The following is a 26,276-nucleotide window of genomic DNA, read 5'->3' as shown; positions in this document are numbered from 1 at the left end:
GAGTTCACTGAAAGGGAAAGACCTCTGCCAGTCATCTGTCTCATTGATTTGTTGCAAAATGATGACTCAATTAGCTAGGGGCAAACATCAAGCAGGTAAGCTCTTCACGTACTTATACGATCTTGAAAGTGTAACGGCCCATGCGATCATCAAGTAAGTATTCCTCATCCGTAAGCGCGGATTCACGAAGCGCCTCATCCAGCATCTCCACTGCGGATTCATGTGAGACAGTGAGCGAGCCAATTCGGCGGTACTCCCCACAGGCGGCACCTGTGGCTTCGAGCACAAGTCCCATCGCACGGACTTTTGTGCCATACGGTTTCGGAGTTGCTATCGGGGCGAAATACACTGTCTTCCCCTCCACAGGCCACTGCTCGTATAAGGATACATCGTCCATATATTCCCAGAACCCAGCGCCTTCGAGCAACGTTGAGCCAATCCGGAGCTTCTCGAGGCAGGGAACCTCGGATTCAGGATCCAGGCCTGGGCTCGCGAAAGTAACGCGGCGCAGTGGTGCACGCAGCACGAGGAAGCCAGCTGTGACAGGGCCGAAAACGCTACTGACAGGAGTGGTCTCCACCTCCACAACCTCCGCGACTAGATGCTCCCGCATGGTGTCACGTGGCGGATACTCTTCGAAATAAATCTCGCTATCAACAGAGGCCCAAGACCACGAGGGCGCCCGGTACACATCCGGGCGCTTTGCGAGGCGGATATGCGCGACGTGCCAGAGCAGAGAGAGCTCTAGGTCGATGCGCCAGTGGCCGGCCAGACAGGAGTTTTCAGGGAGATTCAGGTAATTGTGAACGGCACGAGCGACGCCGGCAAGCGCAACAAGTTTGTCCGAGCCGAACGTCAGGCGTGTTGTGGTGTAGTGACTGACAATCTCAAGCCAGTGGCTGATGGATGCTGTCAGATTGTCCTTGTCCAGCTCGAGCAACTTCGTGACGGGGTTGATTACATCCGGGTCGCCTAGGCGAGGGCCGGTCGTAGGAACGCCATGAGGGAAGCACTGAGACCCACGTGTATGGGCACATTCCCACCAGAGCTGGTCGTACGCAAAGTGGACCGTCCTTGGTGCTAGCATTCGTTCCTGGAACACCCATGCTCGCTGATTGAGGGGGCCCTCTTCGACATGTCGGGTCCATGTCGTAAGATCGACGCACACGTAGTCATCAGGTGTGAGGCCTTCCCAAGAGGTGTCAATGATGCAGGGTTCGGCAAGGAACTGGCTTTCCCCAAGGCGGAAACCACCGTCTCCGCTACTGGAAGATGTTGCTGCAAGATTCAGCCAGGAGTAAGAGTAAACAGATGCCATGAGCAACGCTTCATGTAACCAGTCCTCCGTCGAGTCTTGGATTATGCAGAGCGCATCGATCCATATATACTTTACTCCTAGAGCTCCAGTGAAATCAATCGCGTCTTGGAACGTCTGGGGGAGACTGGAGAAGGGAATGGCCTCCGTAAACTGCTGGTACAGTTCGTTCAACAGCCTCAGCTTGAGTACGCCGCCCCAGCAATGGCTCAGAGTCATATACCGGATGTCTAAGGGAAGATCTTTGGTCTCGCGAAGGCAGACACGCGGCTCGTCCTCCGTCGTTTCGATTTCCAGAAGTCGCGTGGGAAGCGTTCTTTCGGCCATCTCGCCTTGCATTCGCGATACACGCTCCTTGCAATGGACGTGATTGGCGGTGCAGTCTTCTAGCCAGTGATCCAAGTGCTCGAAGGCGTCGACGGGCGCCACACCGCCCGATTCAGCAAGCTCGGGCAACAACTCAGCGAGAACTGGAACTTGTAAGCTGCACTGTTCAATTGTGTCGTCCGCTTGAACGATTGAGAGCATACCATCAGAGGCATATAGATCAAGAGTAACCGAAAACAAAGGACCGCCCGGTCTCACCAGCCCGTCAATAAAGTACATTACCTCGAGGTAAAGATGTCCCGCATCTCTTGCAGGACGTATGACCACAACGCCCTCAATCCTTCGCAGGGCTTCCTCGGGGTCTTCAGGCCAGTTTTCGACATGTTTTGGGGACTGCGCTCGTTTTACTATGCCAGGTATCCCAGGAAGCCTGTCCCAGAGCATCGTGCAAATATGGCAGTTACTCCCGGCGCATTCCTCAAGACGTAGTATATTGTGGTGAACAGGGGATGAGTAAGAAAAGATCGGCTTGCCCGACGCGGTGACGCTGTTCACACCAAGAACTTTAACCCAGTTATGCTGATACGGGTATGGCCCTGGTGAGATGCTGCTATAATCGCCGGGATGAGGCAGTTGCGAGCGCCAGGGACCACCATCAGCGGGTACCAGTACACTCTCCTCGTGGTTGCCTTCGTTATTGGTGTCAGAGGGTACTTCGCTGGCAGGTCTTTTCCATTCCTTGGGCAGCCAAAGCCCTTCGAATATGTTGCGACACTCATCGCAAAGAGTCGCGAAGCCTTCTAAGCCCGACATCGCACTTGCTAGGTAACCTCGAGTATAGCAAGGTGACAGGAGGAACAAATCATTGGTGCAGGATGTAGGCCATGTTCCTTCCCACGCCTGATCCTCACATGGGCTGGGACGCGAACAGCTGGTTGTCTATCCTAGCCGTCAAACACCGACTCCTGATGGAAATCAGAATTAGGAGAATGAAGTAGGTATGTTTGCCCGCAGAAAGCAGGTGCGGGGGAGGTATCAAGCTGCCAAGCTGCGGCTGAACTGACACATGCTTCCAAAATGAAGTACATTGAAAAACATGCACTATGTGACGAGACTGGGCCATTTGAACTTGACTGTAGGAAGGACGGGGTCTTTGGTGAGGAAGCGGTGCTGGCTATTAGCCCATCGTCGAGCAGCTACAGCCCATGCTGTGCACGTGTTGTATCGTAATGGACGGCTGAGTCGCATGCTTTCCTATCTGTCGAAGTTCTAGAGCGTTATGAATGACGCTACAAAGAGGAAGCTGTAGTGTTGTTGATGGTTGGGGACCAGCACCACCTCCTCACTACAACCCCGTCTTTCGTACGCGGGAGCCGCTCCCGAAGCGGTAGAACCTCCCGTCCCCTATCTAGCCGGAGTAATCTTATACAGAATACCTTGGAGCGCCTAGCGCTTCTCAGGTGTGCGGCTCAAAAGACTCCCGCTGCTTCAGGAGAAGAACGACGTCTTGGAAAGATTAAATTTTCGACAGCGAGCCTTGCCGTGCACGTGTACGTGGTTTGCGAGATTAAACACATACCATGCTATCTCTACAATCTAGCACATCCTTTAGGACACACTGACCAGCACAGCCTTCCGGCTCAGACTAACTCAGCTTTGGAAATATCACCTTCTCCCCTTTCTCTTCCCACCACCCTCCCCTCCTCCCTCCCCACCCCAACCACCAAGCACCAGCGCCTCCCTCGCAACCTCGTTAATCAACCTAAACCGATCCGGCCCCAGCTTAACCCCGCCATACCAGCGACTCACCACGACAACAACCCCCCACACATCCATGACCTGCAGCAGCTTCAGCAGCCGCCCGCCCGCCGCCGTCTCACCGTCATCGTCGCAGTCCTGGTATACTATTCCTTCGTTCCCGGGGTCGCGAATCCGCCAGGCGGAGATATTGTGCGTTGCTTTTGCAGCCTTTTTGTCGGTGGTCAAGAGGTGGGTGAGGTAGGTGCGCGCTTGGGTGGGTGTGGTTACGGGGGCGGCGCGGGCGAGGAAAATGGATTTCTTTTCGGTGAGGACGGGAGAGAGGGTCCAGGGAGGGGCTGGGTCGGCGGGGCTTGTTTCGGCGCGTGCTGCTGTTGCGATTGCTGGTGCTGGCCCCGGTGTAGGCGCAGTCTCGTCGCCATGCCTATGCTCTTCTTCCCCCATCTCTTCTCCGTCATCGCCTCCTAGCGACTGCGCAACCTCCTCGAGCAAGTCGTATATACACGGTAGACCGGGCTCGAAGATCCTCGCTAATATCTCCCTGACTATCCCTACCACCCTCGCACCCTCGCCTTTCGCAACGTCGTTTCCGACGGACTGTGTGCCGAGAATTGCTGGCGGGACATCCGGGTAGGAGGAAGGGAATTCAAGGCGGAGAGATACCGAGTGGTGAGGCGGTGGCAGGCGGAGGGTACAGAGGATTGTCGGTTCAGAGGAGATATCAGCGAATTCAGAGAGGGGTGTGAGGGTCGTATCTTCGTAGATCGAGTTGATCGAGGTTATCTCGTCGGTGAGGGTGGGGTTCATGTTTCAGTAGAATTGGGTATCGTGCCGAGGAAGACACTACAGATGTTGGTGATCCAAGAGTCTCCCGTGGACCAATGGCGCATCACGGTGGAAGATGTATCCGTACAGGTATTCTGGATGATAAACTGGAGTGGACTGGGCTGTACGACGCGCTCATGGTGGAGCTCAAGAGTGCCGTTTGAGGCTTCAGACAGAGAGTGACTTGTCGTCAGCCCGCCGGCTGGATTGCGGTTGAACTTCTCCTCCAGCATGACTCGCATACATTGCTTAGCTAAACCACTTATTACTCGAGTCTATCACCATTTCACTCTGCGAAGCATCTTCACCATCCATACACCTCATTCCTTTGTCGCCGGTCCTCATGGCGCACCAACTCGCCATAGCAAAAGCTTCTTTCGGAGCAGGCCTCCGCAAACCTGATCCTACTTCAATATCGCAAGAAGAGATCGCCCATTTCCACACATTGCTTGATGCAGTTCTCAAGCAATGCTCGCCGTCGAATGTTCAGGTCTGACCATTCGCTCTACAACATCACAAGGAGATGACTAAATTAGGTTACGAGTTCAGAACTGCAAGGCATGGCTTTTGAAGAACACCATACCATCTCCGGCAAGGATTACAGCGCTGGGGAAATATTTGGTCACTTTATCCACGTCCTTCGTGGACGTAGCAGTCGGCGAGGAGGGCAAAGCTCGAGGGACGACAGCCAGGCGGAGACGTCTACACGTCCTCTACCTTCTGAATGACCTGTTGCACGACACGAAGTTCCACAGCGACACGCCCACAGCGCATATCACCTTCACGACCAATCTCCAGCGATACGTCAACGATCTGGTGAAGTTGGCGGCATCATACGATCAGGTCAAGAATCGAAAGTGTCATGCGAGAATTGTCGAGCTACTCGATGTCTGGGAGGACAGTGTTTATTTCCCGAAGGAGATCATAAAGGCATTGCGCCAGGACATCGAAGATGCTAGCACATCAATCGACGGCGAGTCGACGCCGACGAAGGATGCAACCGGCGTTGAAGGAGAACGCAATGGGACCAACACGCGGGACGCGCCGTATATCATGCCGGCGACGCACGGAGACCCGTCTACTCCCTACTACGACTTACCCGCAGGCAATATGATCCACCTCATAAGACCAAACTCGCCCTCCCCGATCGATATTAGACAGATGAAAGCGCTTCAGCTGCCAATCGGACCCGTACACAAGAGCCTAGTGAATGCCGTGCAAGAGTTTCTGAAGGATGTTGATCGGATCTATGATCCAGCGCACCACGACGACGAAGGCATCGTAGCAGACATCGACGAGATGGGGCAGACTATGGTTCGGGATGAGGCGGGCGACCTCGTGCCCAGTGAGGCATACTACGGCTGGTCGTTGGCCTTCTGCCAGCAGATGAAGAAGAGGAGGCTGGAAGGGCCGCCCAAGAATAACGGAGACCGGGGCCGCGGTAGATCAAGAAGTCGGTCGGAAAGTTCAACACCGCGCAAGCGTCGCAGATATAGCTCCTCTGCCAGCTACAGCAGAAGCCGCAGCAGAGGTCGGCTGCGGAGACACAGTCCCTCGCGATCAGGTTCGAGGAGCGGTCACCGCAACGAAGGCTCTCGATCTCGTTCGTCTCCGCGGCGAGATTCCCGCTCAGGGTCACGCTCGAGGAGATATCGCAGTCCACCCCTGCGTAGATTGCGGTCAAGGTCGAGATCAAGAACTAGATCTCCAGAGAGGCCAGGTCTCGGTGCCGGCAGACCACCAGCTTACCAGCAGCCACCTACTGCAACACATACGAACGCACAAGCGGTCTCACCGCCGCCGCCACCTCCTCAAGCCGCACTCCAGAGCTTCTTCCCAACCCCTCAGCCCTTCTCCACACAGCCTGGTATGCCCTTCCCCATGGGGCCGAACGGGATGCCCGTCCCACCACCGCCGCCGCCAAACTACAACGGTCCATGGCCGCCTCCACCGCCGCCACTATCCCAGAGCATGATGTATGGCACACAAGCACCTTCGTTCCCGCAGTTCCACGGTTTCGTGCCGCCACCGCCTCCGCAGATGATGCACGGTATGCCATTTAACGGACAGTTGCCTGTCGTATCGTCGCCTCCGAACGGTCCGAGGGGTGCGTGGAACTATCCTCCTCCGCAGCAGATGCAGCAAGGTGGCTTTAGTGGTGGTGGTGGTGGTGGTTACGGCGGCAGTCCGCCTGGTCGGCAGCGTGGTGGGTGGAATGGGCAGAGGGGTCGTGGGCGAGGGATGTGAAGCATGCTGCAGCGTGTCGTTGGGGAAATTGGTTGTATCTTCGCTGGTTCTCTGGGGGTTCATCTCAGTGCCATGGTAAATCTCGGCATGGGAGGACATATCACGCGGCTTGTGCGTTTGAGGGAACCTAGCCGGTAGTACCTCTAGCTTCAAGACATCTCCCTTCTGGAAAGTACTACTTCTAGTCGGACTTGGTTCGGATTTTCAAGTGCGTGCCTCGTTTACATGGTAGCCTTAGCTTTTTCTCTGTTCGTTCTAGCCATGCTCACCTAGGACTGCCGTCAGGTCCAAAGGTCCAAAGGTATAAGCAGAGTCTTTGAGATTGCACTGAACGAGGGGAGGATGGCTGGGCAACTCTTTGAGCGTGTACCGGGCGGATTTACAAGAACAAAGCAACTGAGGACCTTATTGTATGTGAGATGCGCTCCACGCACTGTGCAGTCATAATTCCGGAAAACCCATGCGGATACTGTACTTGTTGACCAACTTGTTCTTGCTTATTCTTCTGACTCCACTGTCCTCGTCTAACAATTAAATCTGCCGAAGGATATATCGCACGTGATCGCAAGGCGCCCCACTGCACAGTCCGTGCGAAGCGCTCTGAACGGCAGGGTATCTCGAGACATCCCAAAACAACCCTCACGGACGATAATTCTGTCCAACTGGCCTGCCGAACCTGAAGCCCGATGTTTGAGTCGGGTCATCAAGTTCACCAGGAGTTCAACTGTCTGCTCAGCTCTCATGTTGTGCCTGCAGCAAGCCATCAGCCTTCTCCTGCACCTGCAGATGGTCTGCGTTTCAAATCTCTCCAGATGGCAGCGGTCGGCAGGTTCATTCTCAATATAGATTCTTGCCGCCAATGATATCGTATACTAGCAGATCGCGGCGCCTACGCTATCAGTAGTTGGCTGCGCCGCAAGATCCGCGTTCATGATACCGTTGTAGCTCCCTGGCCACTTTGACTACCGCTTTATCATGATCGTTCATGTTGCTCACCGTCTGAGTCTTTCCTTGCTTTCAAGATCGTCGGTCCTCCTGGAGAGGATTTCGTTTTCATATCAGTCCTCCGTTTCTTACTTTTAATCTCCGCCATTTGCCTTACGCTTTTCGTCAAGAAGGACACCTGTTGCCCAGCAGACTTTGAGCATGTTTACCAAGCAAAAGCTCGTGGGTGTATCTGTATCTGAGAAAGAATACAAAGATCAAGAATGTGTAGCGGTTCCTGGGCTGTTGAGGAGGGTGCGCGAGCTGTCACGCTTGGGAGAGAAGAAATACGGAGGTAATCATGGTACGGGTGAGCATTCTCCCAACCACCTGTAACCCGACAACAGCACCAACAAGATCTTCGCTCAGCTGCCTCGCCACCCTTGTGGAAACCTGCTGCTCTCCGAGCTCCAGTGCTCATCGCCGCTATGCTTCTCTCAACAGCTTTTGCAGTGATTCTGGAGGTGTTCTTACGAAAGTCCAAGGCAGATGGCGGCATCATATTTACCTGGAGTGTTGTTGAGATGTCCTTTGGCGAAGCTTTCCCATATTTGTACCTGCCTACAATCATCGCTGTGCTGTATAGCATCTTCTGGAGCTGGATTGACTTGGATGCGAAACGCTTCGAACCCTTCCATCAACTATCGAAACTTGGAGGGGCGAGCGGCAAAAATTCTCTTTTGTTGCAATACCCATTCGACTTTATCGCATCAGTCCCCATCAAGGCCTTGAGACGCCGGTCAGTGTATCCATCGGCGAAGCAGTACTCTGCTGACAACTCTTAGACACTGGCCAGTGATGCTGGCATCGACAGCTATCGTATGTGTTTTCTGGGGCCTGACACCCACCCAAGCCGGCATGTTTGTTCCTGCGCTCATCACCTTCAATAACACCGCAAATCCTATGCGGGTATCGACCGACTTCATTCCCCTGGATAAGCAGCGCACTGAGTCAATGACGAACCACACATATCTAATATACGCTATCAACTGGCTCGGACAACGAGAGCCCCCCTACGTGGGCCTTGGTTTCGCCGTAACCCCATTCACACCTAAGGACTGGGCCCGTGAGCGGACCGTGGCCGAAATCTGGACCGCACCAACTACGCAATTCAGCCTTGATCTCGCCTGTGAACCAGCGACTATAACAACACGATCAGACGTACCAGATGACCAGATAGATCTTCCAGGGAATTCCTTCTACGAAAGCTGGAACGGGTGCGTGATATCTCGTCCGTTCGGGCCGACAGGCAACGAAACCATAAGTAGCGTAGGTTCCCAGAATGCTGTCAAACAATTCTCCGCCTTCTATACTGGCTTTTCCAGCGATTCTGACTCTAGCAACCTCACGCTTTCGTCTTACTGCCCAGCAAACGCTTCGCATACCTTTTTTGTAGCGTTCACAAGGAACAAGCAGTCTGCTACAGATCCTCCAGAAACGCCGGCTGCCTTGTTCTGCGAGCCCACATACTATTCACAAGCGGTTAATGTTTCAATCCTGGGAGACTTGTTCGATCCCCTGTTTCCTCTGCCGCTTGGCCCCAAGCTACCAATAGATGGGGCTTTGTTCGATACTGCTGGTTTTGAGCGTGGAATAAATTCCTTGAAGCCTACCGCCAGATCCGAGATACCAGGATCGGCATGGCCGGATATGAGTGAGCGCTTTTCGGCCATGGAGATTAGTGCCTCCGCGGGAGGGCTACCACTGCATCCTATCTTGGGCATCATGCTCGGCTCTTTTGCTGGAGGCTCAGATCCGTTACCTTCGGTCGAAAACCTCACGGACACAACTACTTTACAACTGGAGATCGAGAAAGCTTATCAGCAGCTGTTTGCAATCACTATCGGGGATGTCCTGGCCCAGAACAGTAATGGATCTATAATCGTGACCGGTAAGCGCACTTACACGCAGATGGCCGTGGCGCTAGACACAGCCTTCACTCGAATTGTTCAAGGGCTCCTCGGCCTGACTGTGCTGCTTGCCGCTGGGCTTCTTTTAGTATCATGGTCCATGACTGAAAAGCTGCGTTTCAATCCGGCTACGATCGCAGCAACAATGTCTCTGGTCGCCGATAACGAACAGTTACTAGCAGAACTACAAGATTTTGATGGTTCCACGGCGAAGGAGCTCCATACGGCATTCCAGGACAAGAAATACCAACTAGTACTTGAGGGCGGCCGCAGCCTCCTAAGAGCAATGCCGGGTTCTAGCGACTTCACACCGAACGACAATCGCCCGGAGACCGGTTCAAGTCAGCAGGACCATTCAGACCACGGCTCGTCCGTAGGACTGATAAAGCGCCCGCAGGGTGTTCGTCCATCTGAGTTTCGATTACTCACGACTGGGGCGTTCATATTATTCCAGATAGTGCTTATCGTCGGGCTTGCTGTGATCTATCTCAAAGCAAAGCCTTTCGGTAGGATATCCTCAGCAGGTTGTAGGATACAAGCAGCTAACACATCCAGGCTTGCCCCGAACGAGAAAAGAGCCTCCGCCCAGGGAAGAGGATGGCTTTGCGCTCGACGAGACGGACTTCGTAGGCACCCTGCTGTACAGCCTGCTCCCCATCGCGTTGGCCACATTCATTGAACCCCTATGGGTTGTCCTAAACCGCCAGCTGTGCCTGTTACAGCCCTTTGAGGATCTACGTCGCGGCAACTCAGCAGCAGCAAATTCCATCGGCGTCGATTACATGTCTTTGCCCCCACAACTCGTTCTCTGGAGAGCTCTTCGATCTGGTCACTGGGTCCTTGCACTCGTCTGTGGCATGTCAGTTCTGGCAAACGTTCTCGCGGTTGCGCTTGGAGGCCTATTCTACTCTCGCAGCGGCGGTCCTCCGATCAATACCAACATGGTGCAGCAGTACACCCCACGTTTCGCAAGATTGGGGAACTCTTCCGTTCCTAGTGGCAGTATCGCTCAGGTTCACATGGCGATGACAGCAAATTTTACTTACGACACGATCTTGCCCGACTGGACGGACGATGAATTTATCTACGTTCCATTCCTCCCTGACGACTATGACAGCACCAATATATCACATAGTGTAATGGAATTTGAAGCGACCACGCGGGCTTTTGGAGCTAGGTTGGATTGTGTGTCTTTATCTGCCGGGACCTTCAATGACTACGAACTCAAGGTCATACCTGATCAACAAAAGGATGGCCTTGCAGCGAACCTCTCCGTCATTGTCGACCGCGGTGACGGCACTCGGATCTCTTGCGCTTCCTCAAACATCCGAATCAACAACTCTCCAGGGACTGCGGCCGAGTGTCCTCGCGGGGCGGTGGCGATCGAGCTAGTCAATACCATGTCAGCGCTTCCCGATGCTTCGGAGAGCGAGCGCTCATTCTGCGAACAGTTCATTGTCGCTGGATGGATCCGCAACACTGGCCCAGATATCTGTGCTACAATGGGGCTCGTCGCACCGGAGGATGCCACTCTCATAGGTTGCCGGCCCCGACTGGTGACTGGCACCGCAAGTCTTCGCTCTATGGACGATGGGCGCATCCGCAAGCCGAAAGTTGAAAATGTCACGTCCGAGGGCATTGAGCAGTACTTCGCCGACGAGCCTTCAAGGTACATCACGCGCATCCAGGGATTCCTAGATCAGGGTCGAGCGACCTGGCATAACGATTCCTATTCCTCAGACTTCATGAACTACCTAATGATAAAGGCCAGCAACTCCACTCGTATGCTCGACCCTACCCTTCCACCGCCGCCCGCTGAAGACGCTGCAGCTTTGTTCAACCAAGTCTACACCAAGCTCTCTGCGCTCTATCTAGGCACATACTTGAAGATGCTGCTCATCCCGTCGGAAAACCCAAGAGCTGTCACTCTGTCCGGCATCGCCTTCGACAGCAAAGACCGCATCTTCGTCTCCAAGCCCATGTTTATCATCGCCGAGACCATCCTCTGCACCTACGTGATCGTGACAATCATCGTTTATATACGCCGTCCGGAACGCTTCTTACCCCGATTGCCGACGACGATTGCCTCGGTCATCGCGACTTTCGCTGCTAGTCACGCTGTGAGAGACTTTACAAGCACGGCGCATCTCTCAACAAAGGAGCGGGCGGAGTTCATCGGAGCGTTAGGGACGAAATATGGGTATGGCTCGTTTATCGGCACGGATGGGAAGGGGCATGTAGGGATTGAGAAGGAGCCGTTGGTGGCGCCACTGAAGCACTCGACATCTTTGGCTTGGGCGCGGAAAAGGAGGTTTGGGGCATTTCGTGGTGAGACCTGAAATCTTACCGTAGTCACGAAGCAAGAATCTGAGTATCTTCCATCCAGCTTCATCGTGAATGCCCCAACTCATTGCGGCAGTTCTACCAATGCATGTGATTGAAGTGGCTTTTCAATAACCACGTACGCTAAAGTACCATAGCACGTTAATCGTGATACTTTGGCCACGTTCCACACAATATGCTTAGCCATGGTTTGTTACCTATGCCGGAGGACCATGCGCATCGTATGCGATCGTGACATCTTCCCAGCCCGTCCTTCGCCGGATGTTCACATGTATAGCCTCAAGGGGCCTATCGACCGCAAGCATTCCTGTCCCGTCCTTGCCTGGTACAGGCATCGGCCCACCGTCCACAGCTGTCACATCAAAACACATGGCCATGGCGGCAGCCAAGCCCAGGATTTCAACCTGGGCGAAGTGGCGTCCGGGACAGAGTACCGAGCCGCCGCTAAAGGCACGAAAAGCGACCGGATTGACCTGCTTGGATCCCTGTTTGGCCTCGTCCTTTGCCGTAAAGTTGCCGGCGGTGGAGTTGTAGAAGCGCCTCGGATTGAACTCAGCAGCGTCGTGGCCCCAAACGGCAGGATCGCTGTGGATGACACCGCTGACGATCTGGACAACAGAGTTGGCCCGGAGTAGGTACTGGTCTGCCACCATCGTGTCGGCGGTCACTAGCCTGCTGGAGTTGACGTTGGCTGTCATGCGGAGGGTCTCGCGGTAAACGGAAACAAGGAGCGGACAGGAGTTTCGGAGTGCTTTCATGTCCAGCACGCGGACAGTACCCTCCTGCTGCGTTATCATTGCGTGTGCTTCTATCTCCGCTCTGATCTCTTTGAGCAATTCGGGACGGGAGAAGATGTTGCTTATGAGCCAAAAGGAGGACTGGGTAGCGTTGACCAGACTTCCCCAGAGGAACACAACTTCTCCATGGCCCAGCATCTTGGTGTTCAACCCATGCTCTGCATTTATCTCCACACGGTTCCGGATGACCTGCGAAGCCTTAAGATAACTCCTCTGTTTGATGTACTCAATAAACGCCGCGTAAAGCTTCTTGCGAGCGTAGTAAGCTTTCCTCGCGATGAGAGACGGCAGTATGCCAGGCATCAGCTTGGTCATCCCGGCATCAAGGTCCCAGAATGCCTCTACTAACTCAGGTTGCATCGCGAATATGTTCTCTGGCCCGTACAGAGCCCGCGCCGTGCACACACTGAACATATCCCTGGTCCATCTGTACAGATCCATGGTCTGGGATTCCCCACGCGCAAGGCCGTTCAGGTATCCCGCATGACCTTTCAGCACCAGCTCGCTTATTTCGTCGAGGTGCTTCCCGGGGGCAAGAACAGAGTAGAGCATATCGTGCATTGCGGGGATGAGACCAGGGTTCTCGTCCGTCTTCTCTGTGCCGTTCATGCACACTTTCATTGCTTCCTCGTCGTATTCAATCATACCAGGCAAAGAGTAGCCGACCAGTTTGTTGAAGGAAAGGGTCTTGGAAGCGCGCTGGATGTTGCTAGCAAGTACGGGCGATGTAACGAGGTACATTCTCGAGTTCAGCATCGGGAGAGTGTATATTGGGTATTTGTAACGTTCGCTGTATTCAAAGTCAGCATGTCTGTTTATTTGCGTGTGCAACGGTCCGGTTTACTCTAGCATCCGAAAGTACTGCCCGCCATATCGGATTAGCCCGATGATGTGGCCCACGTAGGGAATACGCGCAGGTACAACTGGAGGTTCTCGAGGATCGGGATAGTATTGCAGGAAGCGTCGCGATGCTAGCACAACGACTGCCACAATGGCAAGGAGGAGTATACCGCCAGTCGCTGTGCGGCCGCCAGGCAAAGTCGCGGTGGTGGAGGGGTCCATGGTGATGAATACTGCTCTGCGGGAACGACCTCGTTGTAAGCTACTGACAGCTCAGCGGCCTCTAGTAAGACATCATCGCACCAGGCAGACAGTTCTGCTTTATACCTAGTGGGAGCTCTTGCGGAGTACCTTCAGCCTCAGCTCCACCTTGGAAGCTGACGCCCAGCGGTTGTGGCCCCCAAAACATCGCCCTGCCGACCTGGCCAATTGGCGCCGATCGCGATTCAGACCGCAAGCGATGCTGCATGGAATTGGCAAGCTGCCACGAACGGGAACATGAGGTCTCCTCCTGCTCTAAGGCTGGCCATCAAAGATAGAGAATAATCCGTCCGGAGAACATGAAGCTGGAAGGGCATGGCCAGAGCACATGTCTGGATGATTGGCTGAAGCGTCCTTCGAGTGTTCATGACGATCATGTACCCATGTACCCCTTGATATAAAAATCCAGTAAAGTCCCTTCGAGCGCTGTCAGTTGGACATCGTAGCATTCGTGAGGCATTGAACTTCGTCCAGAGTTTGGTTGACCACTATCCTCCGCCATGAAGTCCTTACTCTTGACATCAGCCCTATTATCACTTCTCCATACAAGTCATTCGTTGCCAATCCCAGAAGTATCGGATGCCTTGCAGAACATCCTTGAAAACACGCACAAGAGCACTCTATACGCATATCCCACAGACTTCACACGTGAGATTATACCGGTAAGTTTGCTCCCAGCATTAACGGCGTGACAGCTGTAGTGCCGAAGCTACGAGCCCGTTACGGAAGCTTATGTGATGGACAGAAACCATTACATTCTCACAACGACTACTGGCGAGATGTTCCTTTCTACTCGGCCTTGGCTTACGGCGCTGTGTCCGCTGAGGCAGATGTCTGGTTGATCAATGGCACACTCTTTGTAAGTTCTTGCAATTCGATACATGCCCTGCCGTGTATATTTTAAAACACACATCTGTGGTCGATACCAGATATATTCTTAATCGGCTGCGGTCTCTCCAGTTGCTCTGTGTATTGGAACAGGTGTTTTACAAGTCCGAGACCTGATATACAACACATATTCTCGGAGGGTTTGACATCTTTCGTGCATTCTTTCTCCAACTTGTGTGTCTCGGCTTTCCTGTCTATTCTAGATCATGTTAAGCGGAAGATCATGCCAATCTTCAATGGGAACCTCTGCATACTATCGCGGTCACTTGAAGGGACGTTCCTAATAAGCTGCTTTAGATTGGCCACGAGGAAAGCGCCTTGACAGCGGAGCGCACATTCAGCAGCCTTTACATAAACCCAATTCTCGGCACCCTCAGACGGCAGAACCCAACCACTGCATTCGTGCATGAGGAGACTCGAAAGTAGGAGCCATTCACCCCTCGCCCGATGCACCGACTAACCCAACACTGCAGTGGTGTCTTTGATGCTGCCGCCGGCCAGACCCTCTACCTCTTCATCGATTTCAAGACCCGAGATGGCGGAGAGTTCGAAGCTGCCGAGGAGGCTCTCCAACCCCTCCTCGATGCCACCTATCTGACCGTCTACAACGGCAGCGCTTTAGTCCGCGGGCCCGTGACCGTCATCGGCACAGGCTACACAGCCTTATCCGCCGTAGTCGCGCAGGAGCCTCGCTACATCTTCTACGACGCCCCGCTAGCAAATCTTAGCAAGCCAGGCTATGAGAACATCACTAGCGCCGTCTCGCAGATCGCCTCTACGTCGTTCACTAGCAATTTCGGCCGCGTCATGAGGCAGAGAGCACCTGATTCTGAGGGGCCGCTGAACTCGACTCAGTTGGAGCTTCTGCGGGGCCATGTCAGCACGGCGCATGAGCGTGGGATCTTAACGAGGTATTGGGCTACGCCCAGCTATCCTATCGGCACGCGGAATGCGGTATGGCGGACGTTGATCGATGAGGGAGTGGATCTGCTGAATGTGGATGATTTGGCTGGCGCGGCTGGTTTCTGGGAGGGTAGTGGCTAGATGTGCTGGCCAGTATTGACAGCAGAACTGAACCATAATAGAGTAGTGGCGGAAACGTGAGGTTTAGCACCATGTACATAAAGACATGAAATGCGCTGTCTTGGCGATGCTCTTTGGCAAGGTGTCACTCGGAGATGTTTCTCGGAGACTAGGTATTCCCCTCCTGTTAATGTTCCCAAGCAGGATCTGATGAGCTTATGCCGAAGCTGTGCTCTTCGTTTCAAGACTTTCTAGAACAAGCCCATCATGCTCGAGTCTCGAGGATTCTTGGCTTTCCAGGCACGTGCTAGGCTACCGTGGCTGCCTGCAAAGTCGACCAATTTGCACCGAATATGACTCAGCCTCGCTTAGCTCTACTAGCGCGAAACCTGCCTATATCATCGCCTCCGTCCTTTGCACCTCTTCTCCCAGCATCCAAGTGCACGGGCATTACGCATATCAGTGAGGATTCGTCCGAGATTGCGTTTTTGCTAGTTGAAAACTACAACTACTTGACTGCTCCTGTTGGTCTTCGTGATCGGCAGGGAATTTTTGAAAACCAAAAGTCTGTCATGGAGCTTTTCATTGATGCTTTCACCTCGGGTGGGACGTTGAAGAAGAGACTTGTTTCGATGAAGAGGAGAGGCTGACACTGCGAAGAGTGCCGTTGCTGTAGATAAGGTAGTACTACAATAGATCTATATTGCCACTACTGTGACGCGCGGTTCGTCTACACTGTCGCTGTTGTCATTGCGTCCGCCTCCCGCTTGCCTGCTGTACGTGACCGTCGCCTGCTAGACAATCTATTTCACGACGCCATCCGCGCGTGCGAACACACTTCAGAACTTGAAGGCGTCATGACAAGAACAGCCCTGATCACCGGGGGGACGGGCCTGCTTGGTCGCGAGGTCGTGAAGGAGTTCAACGAGGCTGGGTGGAAGGCAATAGGCACTGGAGTCACTCGAGCGAAACCGCCTTCCATCGTGAAGTTGGACCTACTTGAAGAGGGCGGGATTGAGAGAGTGCTTGATGAAGTCAAGTGAGCGCAAACAACAGAGCCTACAGTCATGCTGGGAACCCCAGGCTGACGGATGCTGCACACCCAAGACCAGATGTCGTTGTGCACTGTACGTCCTTCTCCACAGCCCTCTCCTCCATGCACAACCATAACATCTCGAGGTCTGCCCTTTGGAAACACGCGCCAAAGCTCACTCTAACGTACCAGGCGCCGCCGATCGCTTCCCCGATTCCGTCGCCCAAAACCCCTCACGTGCTCGCGCTCTGAACGCCTCAGCGCCCACAAAGCTCGCCTCCCTCACCGCAGCCCGTGGCACATTCCTCCTCTACATATCGACCGATTACGTCTTCTCTGGCCGGCCTGGCGAAGCGCCTTACAAGCCCACCTCGACCCGCGATCCGCCCAACACATACGGCGAGACGAAAGCGGAGGGCGAGGATGGCGTTCTACGTGCCGGCAGCGACTCTGGGAATGACAAAATCCTGGGCGTTGTGCTGCGTGTGCCAATCCTTTACGGTTCCGGCGAGCGCTCTGAGAGCGCCGTCGGGGTGCTCGTAGACCAGGTCGAGAAGGCGCAGGACATCAGGCCCGACAGGGGCGAGGCGACGATCAAGATGGACGACTATGCACAGCGCTATCCTACAAACACCGAAGATGTTGCGCGGGTGTGTCGTGAGATCTGCGAGCTCTACACTTCCAGGAACACGAAAGGCAAGGGCGGGGAGCTGCCAAGGATACTGCATTTCTCGTCTGAGGACCGGATGACGAAGTACCAGATGTGCGAGGTCTTTGCTGAAATACTGGGGGCGCCGATGGGTGGGCTGGAGAGATATAGGCCGGATGAGGAGGAGGCACAGAAGGAGGGGATCAAGAGGCCTTATGATTGCCATTTGGATACTACGGAGCTGAGGGAGCTGGGCGTCAATGTTAGCACGATGGATTTCACAGGTTGGTGGTACGTTGAGCGGATTCTGTGTGGAGAGAGCTTCATGCTGACTACATTCCAGGAGGAGGGAGCTCAGAGCTTTCAGACATTAGAGCTTAGCAACATGGCTTTGACATATCCGGGCTCTTGGTGCTCTATCGAATTCATGGTTAACATATTTGCACATGGGTATCGTAAATCGAATAGTAGTACAGCCAATATCCCACCAGAACTGACCAAACGCCGCCAGCCGACCCGTCAAGTCTACAACTCTTACGACGCGCTCTCTAGCTGCCTCTTGGCGTCCTCGCCCACGCTCTCCGCACTCTCGGCCATGCCTGCGCCTTGAGCAAATGCCTGCTGCTTCGGCCGGCTGGCGATGTCGAGTTCCGCGAATCGGGGACGGGCGAGTAGGATGTTGATGCGTGCGGCGTTGAAGACCTGTTCAGAGGGCGGGATCGAGGCGGCTAGGTTGGTGTTTTCGGTAAGGCGGGTGATGAAGAACATGAAGCGGCCGGTTTTGATTTGCATCTCGGCGAAGTTTGCACTGCCGGCTGGGATGCCGGTGTGTTTACTGTCTAGATGTTAGCCTGGAGCCGGATTGCTAGTGCAACAGGGAAAGATATCGGCAAGCTTACGCCATGGATTGCTTGTGCGTTTTCAGTATACTTGATATGCGCTCGAAACGGTCTGTGAACGGATTCTGGGCTTCAAGACCACGCGTCACGTGGGTAACCATGAGGCATGTTGTTCGCTCGTAGAGGATGAGCTCGCGGGCATCTATCACCTCCGCCAGTTGCTGTAGTAAAGTTTCTATGGTCGCGGCGTTCGGGATTAAGAAGTAGATAATCTGCGTCCACGCTTTGTACAAGCTCTGGTCCCATATGCTAGTCGGAAAGAATTCGACGGTGTCTTTGAAGCCCTCACTAGCCGAGCGTATATATTCGGATCTTTCTTCGAAGAGCTGTAATCGCAGCCGCGCTTGCACGAGGTCCATTTTGTGGATGAGGCAGAAGACCTTGGCCGTCGGCGAGCATTCCTGGAGCGCGCGGATTATTTCTGAATAGGAGATAACGTCGGCCTGGAACTCGCGCGACTCGACATCGAAGACGAAGATAAGGACAGCGACGCTGCCGAAGACATGCTCGCGCTGGTGGGTGAGGTAGTTCTCCACGAATCCGTCTTGACCACCACAATCCCACAGGTTGAGCATGAGATTCCCCATGAACTTGATATTGCTGTGCTCTACATCGATTGTAGCCCCGAGCCGGCGCACGTCTTTGGCGACATAGTTACTGAAGACGATGGAGCGCATGGACGACTTCCCGGCGCCGCTCTTGCCCATCAGCAGCACCTTGCGCTGCTTTTGGCGCTTGCCGGTGTTCATCGTGTCGGTTGACCTGGGCAGAAGCCGCAGGTAGTCAATTGTTCGTGAACCAGTCGTGGGGTTGACTCGAGGTGGGATGTTGTGAAGCTCCGAGGCTCCAATCGTCGCTCAGACATCAGCGAATAAAACGCTCCTTACAAAGCAGCGTAATGAATGACACCTTGTACTTCAGTACGTCGCCGCGCTCCTCCACTTCATTCCTCCCTCACTCCTCCAACATATTCGTACCTTAGAGGACGGTGAGGCACTGCTACCGCGCAACCACATATATATCAATATCTGGAAATATGAGCGCATCTAAGCACAACACTGAGCCAAGCTCCACACGAGCGGAAAGCAAACGCGACCGAAGTACATCCAAAAGCGCAACGATGTCTTCACCAGAACTAACATAGGCCTCAGAGGAGCCAAAGCAGGTCCCGGTTGAGAATGGAACACCATCAGAATACAGCAGCAGTGAGAATGGGCAAATCTTGGAATCAGAAACGGCGTCACCCAATGGGCCTACATCGAATGGACCTCCACTACCAGATGAGCCAACACCTGAAGGGCCACCTTTACCTGATGAGTCCACCCCGAACGACCCACCGTTGCCACAAGAAGCGCTCCCTTCAGAGTCTGAGGATGGCTGGGAACCTGTCTGGGATCCCAATGCACAAGCCTTCTATTTCTACAACCGCTTCACACAGGCCGCACAGTGGGACAACCCTCGTGTACCTGAAGCATCCTCTAGCGTCATGGCGCCACCTCCCGGTTTAGGCTCTCACGACCCAGCACCCAGCAGCAGCGTTGGTGCCCCAGGTACTGAGTCTCTACGGTCTTCATCGCCTGTAAAGCGGCCACATGGCGGATACAACCCAGCCATCCATGGCGACTACGACCCTACAGCCGACTACGCTATCGCAGCACAAGCCGAAGAAGAAGCGGCGTCTGTCGCCTACGCTCTTCCCTCCTCAGACCCTGCGGCGGTTTATGCAGCCACGGGCGCGTTCAACCGCTACACGGGACGCTGGCAGGATCCGTCGCTCAACCCGGAAAGGCACAACGACGAGAACAAGTCGAAGAGGCAGATGAATGCGTACTTCGACGTCGATGCTGCGGCGAACTCGCACGACGGGAAGAGCTTGAGGGCGGAGCGGCAGGGCAAGAAGCTCACGAAGCAGGAGATTAAGGCTTTCAAGAATAAGCGGAGGGAAAAGAAGGAGGAGAAGCGGAGGGCGTGGTTGAGAGATTGAGATATGTCGGCAATGTAGGGCCTCAGGCGTTCAATGGAGCCATGGTAAGACTTGATCATGGTATGGAAGATAGGCTATTCTGGGTTGGTCCTTGAGGTTTAGGCACGGACGAGACATTCTTCCACAAGCTAGAGCTGTGTGCAGGTTGCGCGGCAATATCAATAAGCCATCCGCTCTGCTATCGGCTGGTCTGCTCTTAAATATCTGGTTACGTGCACTTTAGTGTCGGGATGGTTCAAGTGTCCAGCACTCTCACTGCGTACCTAGGTAGGTGCAACAGTCTCCACGCCTCCAACCCCGGCCCACTTACATCACTACCCTTCAGTGATCGGTGGGCCGACTAAGGCGCAGTGACGTCCGCCCCTGAAAGTCACGAGCCGCTCCTGCGTCGTCGAACTCGCGAGTCCGCCAGCTTCAAGCCTCTTTTGACGCCGCCCATGTCCGCATTGCGGCACCAAACTGATATTGAGCTTCTCCCTTCTCTTTCACCCACCAACCCTAGCCTTCCCCTTCCCCCTGCCCACCTCGTCAGTATCCACATCAATAGCCTCAACACCAGCGCGAACTTCCTCCGTTCCATCAAATTCCCCTGCAACCGTCCCAACCGTAGAGCCTTGGTGACCGTTACTATGTGCCTCCCCCTCAAGCCCGATCCCACCCTCTTCATCCTCTTCTCCAACTTCCATATCTTCCTCGTCCGCCGCGCCCGATCCACTAGCCTCCCCCTCCATAGCCTTTATGCCCCCAATCGCCTGCTCCAGCACCCCGCTCTTCCGCAGTATCAGCTCCACAACCTCGTTCTTCCCGTTCGACTCCGCTTCATAGACAGCATCATGACCCAGATTATTCAACGCGCTCGGATCAGCGCCGAGGTCGAGGAGCGTGTTGACAAGTGAGGCATGGCCGTTCAGAGACGCCCAGTGCAGAGGCGTGTTGCCCGAAAAATTTGGTGCGTTGATGAGGGTTTGGAGAGTAGTGCTTGAGTCGTCGTTGCACAGGTTCTTGACTAGGCAGAGGATGTCCTCGTGGCCATTTGCGCCGGCGTAGTGCAGGACGTTGTTTTTGCTTTCGGGGTCTACGGCTGCGGCTAGGATGGCGCTTTGTGGGTAGGAGTATTTCATGGATAGCTCGGTGAGGAAGGCGGAGAGCTCGGTGGCTTCGTTTGTGCGGGAGAGGTAGAGGATGTCGTCTGTTTCGTCCTCGGCAAGGCTGGGGGCTGGGGGTGCGGAGTCGTGGTATAGTCCTGGTGACATTGCTAGAGGAGTTTGCGGGAAGACTGGGTTATTGGATTCGGGTGGGGTTGGTGGATTCGGAAAAGATGTTTGCCTTGACACGAGCCTTCTTGTTTGCCTTTCTCACGTGGGTTTGGGATGATAATTTGCTTCCAGGTTGTCTTCGACAAACATTTTTGGCGGAGGATTCGGCGGGATGACGTGGGGCAAGTGCGAGACAAACACTTTGGCGTTCCACCCGCACTCCACCGATGACCTTAAATCTCGAAAATGTACCAGGATTCGGTCATGCAAGGGGCATACGCCGCATGGCTGAAGCTTATCTCGGCAAGGAGAACGAATTGTGTCAATCCGATCAAGGGCTCCTACGGCGAAGTCCCCGCGGACGACCGTTGGTCATCTAAGGTAATTGTACGAGTAGCTAAAGATGTCTTGACGCTTAAACAGGCGCAAGTAGCGTACAAGGTTTGCGTAGTTTTCATATCAGCAGCTTCCTAGTCTCGTCAAATCCTTCGGATGTTCCTGTTCTATTTTCGAGGATGGGGGCCAATGACTACCCCGGCTCTGAGTGGTACGGCGCCTACCTGCAGGCGGCTGTGCCTCACGCAGCGACTAAATTGGCTATATGGGACCGAAGGCTAACGTACGGGCTCATGGCTTGCATATACATCTCACCTCTTTCTCATTTGATATCCTTCTCCTGGTGAGAGGTTCGTCCTGCCTTTACCTCGAATAATCTCATACTCTTATCAATGACCGTGCCGGACATGAGCAGTCAACATAACCTTCTCGATGGATCGACCGAGTCAAATCGGTCTGCTGATGGCCACCAATCTCTGATCGCCTCGGATGATCAGGCCTCAAACGGAGGAAAGCAAGAATTCCTTGTCAGGGCTCGAGAATCGTCAGAAACATCTCGCAAAAAAGGACTCGTCCAGTTGTCTGGTAACCCGGGATGGAAGCCGCTCACATTGAAGACTCCCGTATTACTTGGTGTCATATTGATTTCTGTTGGTCTCATAGGCGCTATACAATATCTGGTGTTACGCAGTGAGAAGAACAATGGTATACTGTTCTCAGAGGATGTCAGCAGCCTTCCCCTTAGCCGCTCCTTTGGACACCTGTATCTCCCAACCTTGATCGCTGTGGTCTACAGCTTTCTCTGGACATGGATAGATCTGGACGTAAAGCGATTGGAACCCTATTACCAACTATCACAAGATGGTGGTGCTTCCGGGAGCAATTCGATCCTACTCCATTATCCATTCGACTTTGTTGCTTCAGTACCTGTACAAGCTATCAGGCGCCGGTGAGTCCACCAGCCTCCTTTCCATCGGTCGCAAGGCTGACTATTGACCACGTAGCCATTGGCCGGTATTCTCAGCTTCGGCAGCCATGGTTCTTGTATTCTGGGGCGTCACTCCGTTCCAGGCAGGTATCTTCGCGACGGATCCGGTCACCCGCAGCTTTCCGGTGCCGATGTCTAGAGCGACCAGGCATCTCACCTTGGAACAGCAGGAGACGGCTCTAACATCTACTTATGTGCAGTCAGCTTTCAACATTGCTTGGCTCAACGAGACATTGCCTCCATACATGAGCCGTGATTATGTACTCGAGCCGTTTGGTCCGTTAGAAGCCAATCGCATAGAGAACTCCGAGTCCTGGACAGCGGTCACCCGTCTGTACTCTGTGGATGTCGCTTGCGAGCGAGCTGAGGAGACCGAGGGCTTTTACATCACGGGCCGAGGGTGCGAGTTTTTCAAAGCCGATCCACCTCGTGGTGAAGGAGCGAATTCCACCCTTGCCAACGAGTGGTCGACCCTCTACGTTGGCTATCATAACGATAACGGTTTTGCGGATTATTACCTTTCGCAAGATTGTCCACTCAGCATGTCGCATGTATTCCTTGTCAGATGGGTCCATCGAGATTGGAATAGTTCAACAACAGAGGGCGTTGGCGAGACTGCTCTATGGTGTGAGCCGACGTACTATCAACAGGAGGTGAATGCAACAGTCTCCCCTCCACTGAAATCCGTTCAAGAGATCACCCCGCTTGGGCCAAAGCTGCCTGTCCCGGAAGCCATTTTCAATGCCACGGAGTTTGAATGGGCGATGTCTTCCCAGCAACAGAGGCGCCAGAATCGGGGAGAATTTCCGACCTCCGCTTGGCCTGAGGCCAGGTCACGTCTCCAAGATATGGGTGTCGACCTTACCTATGTTCCAAATATGGCTTCCTTCGCTGTAGCGGCGGAGAAACGGCCGGCAGCTGACTACCTGGATCCTGAGGTGCTGAGGAGTTCCTACCAAGCAGCATACAGATTGCTATTTAGTCGACAGATGGTCGAAGTTTTAGGAAAAGAGTTTGATCCTGCGACCATGAGCTGGGGCAAGCGCACATATCAGATGGAAGCTGTACACGTGGTGCCGGCTTTTGCGTACGTTGTTGAGGGGCTACTAGCTGCTGTGGCCTTCTTTGCTGGATTGCTGCTCTTTCTCTCCATCACCAAACCGAGAAAGCTGAACTCCAATCCTGGGAATGTCGCCTCTCTCATGTCCTTGGTGGCTGATAGTAAACCTCTGCTGGAGGAATTCAGGAGTCTTGACAAGAAATCGGCCAAGGAGCTGGAGCAAGAACTGCGCGATAACACATACAGTCTTTCTGTCAGTGGAGAGCAAGACGGCGCTTTTCGTTTGAAAAGGGAGGACCATTCACGTTCAATCACTCAACCAGCCTCTGCACTACAGCCGCGTAGCACCGAACAAGGAGTCCGTCCGACTGAATTTCGCATACTATCAGGGCTGGTTTTCATTGCTCTGCAGCTGGCGTTGCTGATATCTTTCGCTGTAATCTACGTCAAGATTCTCCGGTTGAATGGTAAGTGCTGCTTTACTTTAGTCTGCAACAAGCCCGTGTAAATAGGCTGACACTTTTCTAGGGCTCCCGCTGCCGTCTAAGAATCGCTTCGTCCGGCAACTGGTCGAAAACTACATCCCCACCGCAATCGCTACTTTCATAGAACCTATATGGGTTGTCCTCAATCGGTTGTTATGCGTCCTTCAACCGTTCGAAGAGCTTCGAAAGGGTAAATCACGTGCCACCAAAGCCATCACTATCGACTATACATCTCTTCCGCCTCAACTAGTCTTTTGGAGGGCGTTCAAGTCCCGTCACTTTGTTCTGGGTTCTGTTTGTTGCATGGCGCTACTGGCAAATCTATTGGCTGTTGCTTTTAGTGGTCTTTTTAACGAGGACACAGTTAGTGTCCCATATGCTGCCACCTTTTCGGTCCCTTTTGCACCGATAATGGATAGCAGGATGCTCAACAGGACTAATACGAACAACAACCGGACCTTCACTGACCAATTCAATGTAGCAATGTCTAATCTGACAGCTGACACTCCAATGCCGGTATGGACGGACGATCACCGCTTCTATCTACCGTTCAATTACACGACAGAGACCGAGGGCGCCTGGCAGCACCAAGTTACTACCCGCACTTATGGTCTCAGCCTGGAGTGTGAACCTCTGGTGTCCATCGGTGAAAATTCCATCAGCATGAGCTTGAGCGCGAATGCTCTCCGTGCTTCCTTCAACGTCAGCATCGCCAGCAGAGATCCGCTACGAGAACCGTGCAATGTAAACAACCTAACTATGGGATTTCAGGGTGTGGCTAACGGTCTGGCTGCACTGGAAATCACTGACTTTTTGTGTCCCGAGTACATCATAACCGGCTGGCTACGGGCGAACGCCACCCGAGTGGAAGGACGCACCAACATCGGCGACGATATATCCAATGTAACATTCCATTCACTGGATTACACCTTCCTAGGCTGCCAACCTCGTGTCAATACCGGCCTCCGCCAAGTCACTGTCGACAACATGGGTTTTGTCCAGCAAGCTTCGCAGTCGGAAATTCCGGAAGACATTGAGGCATTCAACGCGCGGGAAAAATCTGACCTTGCTCAACAGATCAATGGGGTGTTGATTTTCGGCTCGAACGTAAAGGTTGACTTCAGGAGGACCTGGCACAACGACACAGCCGCATCCGATTTCTACAACTATCTTATCTCAAAGACGGTCAACAGCACCCATTTCCTGGATCCCACGAACCCTCTGCCTACAGCCGACGAGATGGCACCGCTGTTCGAGATCCTCTACTCCAAACTCGCCGCAATTATCCTCGGCACCAACAAGGGCCTGCTCTTCCCACCGGCGGCCAACACCACAGTTTCTGGTTTCACCGTCAAACTCGAGACCCGCATATTTATGTCACTCCCGATGTTTATTATCGCAGAGACAATTCTAGCGCTGTACATCATCACCAGTATCTGCGTCTATGTAGGCCGCCCGTGGCGATTCTTGCCGCGGCTACCGACCACTATAGCGTCTTGCATCGCTTTCTTCGCCGCCAGCCACGCTTTGGTCGATATGGAAGGGACAGCGCCGATGTCGGTGAAGGAGCGGAACGCGTATGTAGAGAGGATGGATCACCGGTATGGATTTGGGCCGTTTGTGGGGACGGATGGGAGGGCGCATACGGGGATTGAGAGACAGCCTTTCTTCGCCCAACTGATAAGAGGTGGAACTGGAATCACGCAAACGACCACGGCTGGGAGCAGTGAGAAAGGAAGAAAGTCAGGACATTGGTATAGCCTCGCTGGCTGGAAGGAATACAAGTACGGAAAAGTGGAGGGACGAGGAATTATCTGAAGGATCTTGTTTTGAGAACTCATCATTCAGCCAACGTTGGCGTAGTGGCTTGTTAGGTACCCACCTAGTTCGATCTGATTAGTTAGTGCACAAAGCAGCCAACATATTTGATTAACCCTACCAGCAAGAAACCCTTTGAACATGCATCTGCTTTAGTACTCAATAACATCACAGGTAGTGCTCTGGGTAACAACAAATGAGTATTGGCAACGAGAGTTCGTCCTTGATGCGTGGTCAGGTTACTAGCACG

The 26,276-nt window shown here is 53.7% G+C and overlaps 11 protein-coding genes across 11 annotated transcripts; 6 read left to right on the top strand and 5 right to left on the bottom strand.

Moving 5' to 3' along the window:
- Nucleotides 1–112: 112 nt before the first annotated feature.
- Nucleotides 113–2,455, bottom strand: W97_02288 (uncharacterized protein; the record flags this gene model as incomplete). The annotated part of the gene is made up of 2 exons (XM_007780188.1): nt 113–1,785; nt 1,846–2,455. 2 exons carry the CDS (start codon nt 2,453–2,455, stop codon nt 113–115), a joined length of 2,283 nt encoding a protein of 760 aa, XP_007778378.1.
- An 852-nt stretch (nt 2,456–3,307) lies between these two features.
- On the bottom strand, nt 3,308–4,207 carry W97_02287 (uncharacterized protein; the record flags this gene model as incomplete). Its single annotated transcript, XM_007780187.1, has 1 exon — nt 3,308–4,207. The coding sequence occupies one exon, from the start codon at nt 4,205–4,207 to the stop codon at nt 3,308–3,310; it is 900 nt and encodes a 299-aa protein (XP_007778377.1).
- Nucleotides 4,208–4,568: 361 nt separating this feature from the next.
- Nucleotides 4,569–5,898, top strand: W97_02286 (uncharacterized protein; the record flags this gene model as incomplete). The annotated part of the gene is made up of 3 exons (XM_007780186.1): nt 4,569–4,715; nt 4,775–5,682; nt 5,790–5,898. 3 exons carry the CDS (start codon nt 4,569–4,571, stop codon nt 5,896–5,898), a joined length of 1,164 nt encoding a protein of 387 aa, XP_007778376.1.
- A 1,986-nt stretch (nt 5,899–7,884) lies between these two features.
- W97_02285 (uncharacterized protein) lies at nt 7,885–11,705 on the top strand (the record flags this gene model as incomplete). Its single annotated transcript, XM_007780185.1, has 3 exons — nt 7,885–8,195; nt 8,242–9,872; nt 9,922–11,705. The coding sequence occupies 3 exons, from the start codon at nt 7,885–7,887 to the stop codon at nt 11,703–11,705; spliced, it is 3,726 nt and encodes a 1,241-aa protein (XP_007778375.1).
- A 201-nt stretch (nt 11,706–11,906) lies between these two features.
- On the bottom strand, nt 11,907–13,568 carry W97_02284 (uncharacterized protein; the record flags this gene model as incomplete). Its single annotated transcript, XM_007780184.1, has 2 exons — nt 11,907–13,296; nt 13,351–13,568. 2 exons carry the CDS (start codon nt 13,566–13,568, stop codon nt 11,907–11,909), a joined length of 1,608 nt encoding a protein of 535 aa, XP_007778374.1.
- A 539-nt stretch (nt 13,569–14,107) lies between these two features.
- W97_02283 (uncharacterized protein) lies at nt 14,108–15,539 on the top strand (the record flags this gene model as incomplete). The annotated part of the gene is made up of 4 exons (XM_007780183.1): nt 14,108–14,269; nt 14,353–14,466; nt 14,793–14,917; nt 14,969–15,539. 4 exons carry the CDS (start codon nt 14,108–14,110, stop codon nt 15,537–15,539), a joined length of 972 nt encoding a protein of 323 aa, XP_007778373.1.
- An 836-nt stretch (nt 15,540–16,375) lies between these two features.
- W97_02282 (uncharacterized protein) lies at nt 16,376–17,574 on the top strand (the record flags this gene model as incomplete). The annotated part of the gene is made up of 4 exons (XM_007780182.1): nt 16,376–16,557; nt 16,626–16,645; nt 16,744–17,491; nt 17,544–17,574. The coding sequence occupies 4 exons, from the start codon at nt 16,376–16,378 to the stop codon at nt 17,572–17,574; spliced, it is 981 nt and encodes a 326-aa protein (XP_007778372.1).
- Nucleotides 17,575–17,734: 160 nt separating this feature from the next.
- On the bottom strand, nt 17,735–18,848 carry W97_02281 (uncharacterized protein; the record flags this gene model as incomplete). The annotated part of the gene is made up of 2 exons (XM_007780181.1): nt 17,735–18,035; nt 18,100–18,848. 2 exons carry the CDS (start codon nt 18,846–18,848, stop codon nt 17,735–17,737), a joined length of 1,050 nt encoding a protein of 349 aa, XP_007778371.1.
- A 287-nt stretch (nt 18,849–19,135) lies between these two features.
- On the top strand, nt 19,136–20,083 carry W97_02280 (uncharacterized protein; the record flags this gene model as incomplete). The annotated part of the gene is made up of 2 exons (XM_007780180.1): nt 19,136–19,199; nt 19,251–20,083. The coding sequence occupies 2 exons, from the start codon at nt 19,136–19,138 to the stop codon at nt 20,081–20,083; spliced, it is 897 nt and encodes a 298-aa protein (XP_007778370.1).
- A 485-nt stretch (nt 20,084–20,568) lies between these two features.
- Nucleotides 20,569–21,336, bottom strand: W97_02279 (uncharacterized protein; the record flags this gene model as incomplete). Its single annotated transcript, XM_007780179.1, has 1 exon — nt 20,569–21,336. One exon carries the CDS (start codon nt 21,334–21,336, stop codon nt 20,569–20,571), a length of 768 nt encoding a protein of 255 aa, XP_007778369.1.
- Nucleotides 21,337–22,067: 731 nt separating this feature from the next.
- Nucleotides 22,068–26,026, top strand: W97_02278 (uncharacterized protein; the record flags this gene model as incomplete). The annotated part of the gene is made up of 3 exons (XM_007780178.1): nt 22,068–22,624; nt 22,680–24,190; nt 24,252–26,026. 3 exons carry the CDS (start codon nt 22,068–22,070, stop codon nt 26,024–26,026), a joined length of 3,843 nt encoding a protein of 1,280 aa, XP_007778368.1.
- Nucleotides 26,027–26,276: the final 250 nt, after the last annotated feature.

This window comes from Coniosporium apollinis (genome assembly GCF_000281105.1).
Source record: "Coniosporium apollinis CBS 100218 chromosome Unknown supercont1.8, whole genome shotgun sequence".
NCBI lineage: Eukaryota > Fungi > Ascomycota > Dothideomycetes > Coniosporium > Coniosporium apollinis.
This window is presented reverse-complemented; position numbering and strand designations above follow the sequence as displayed.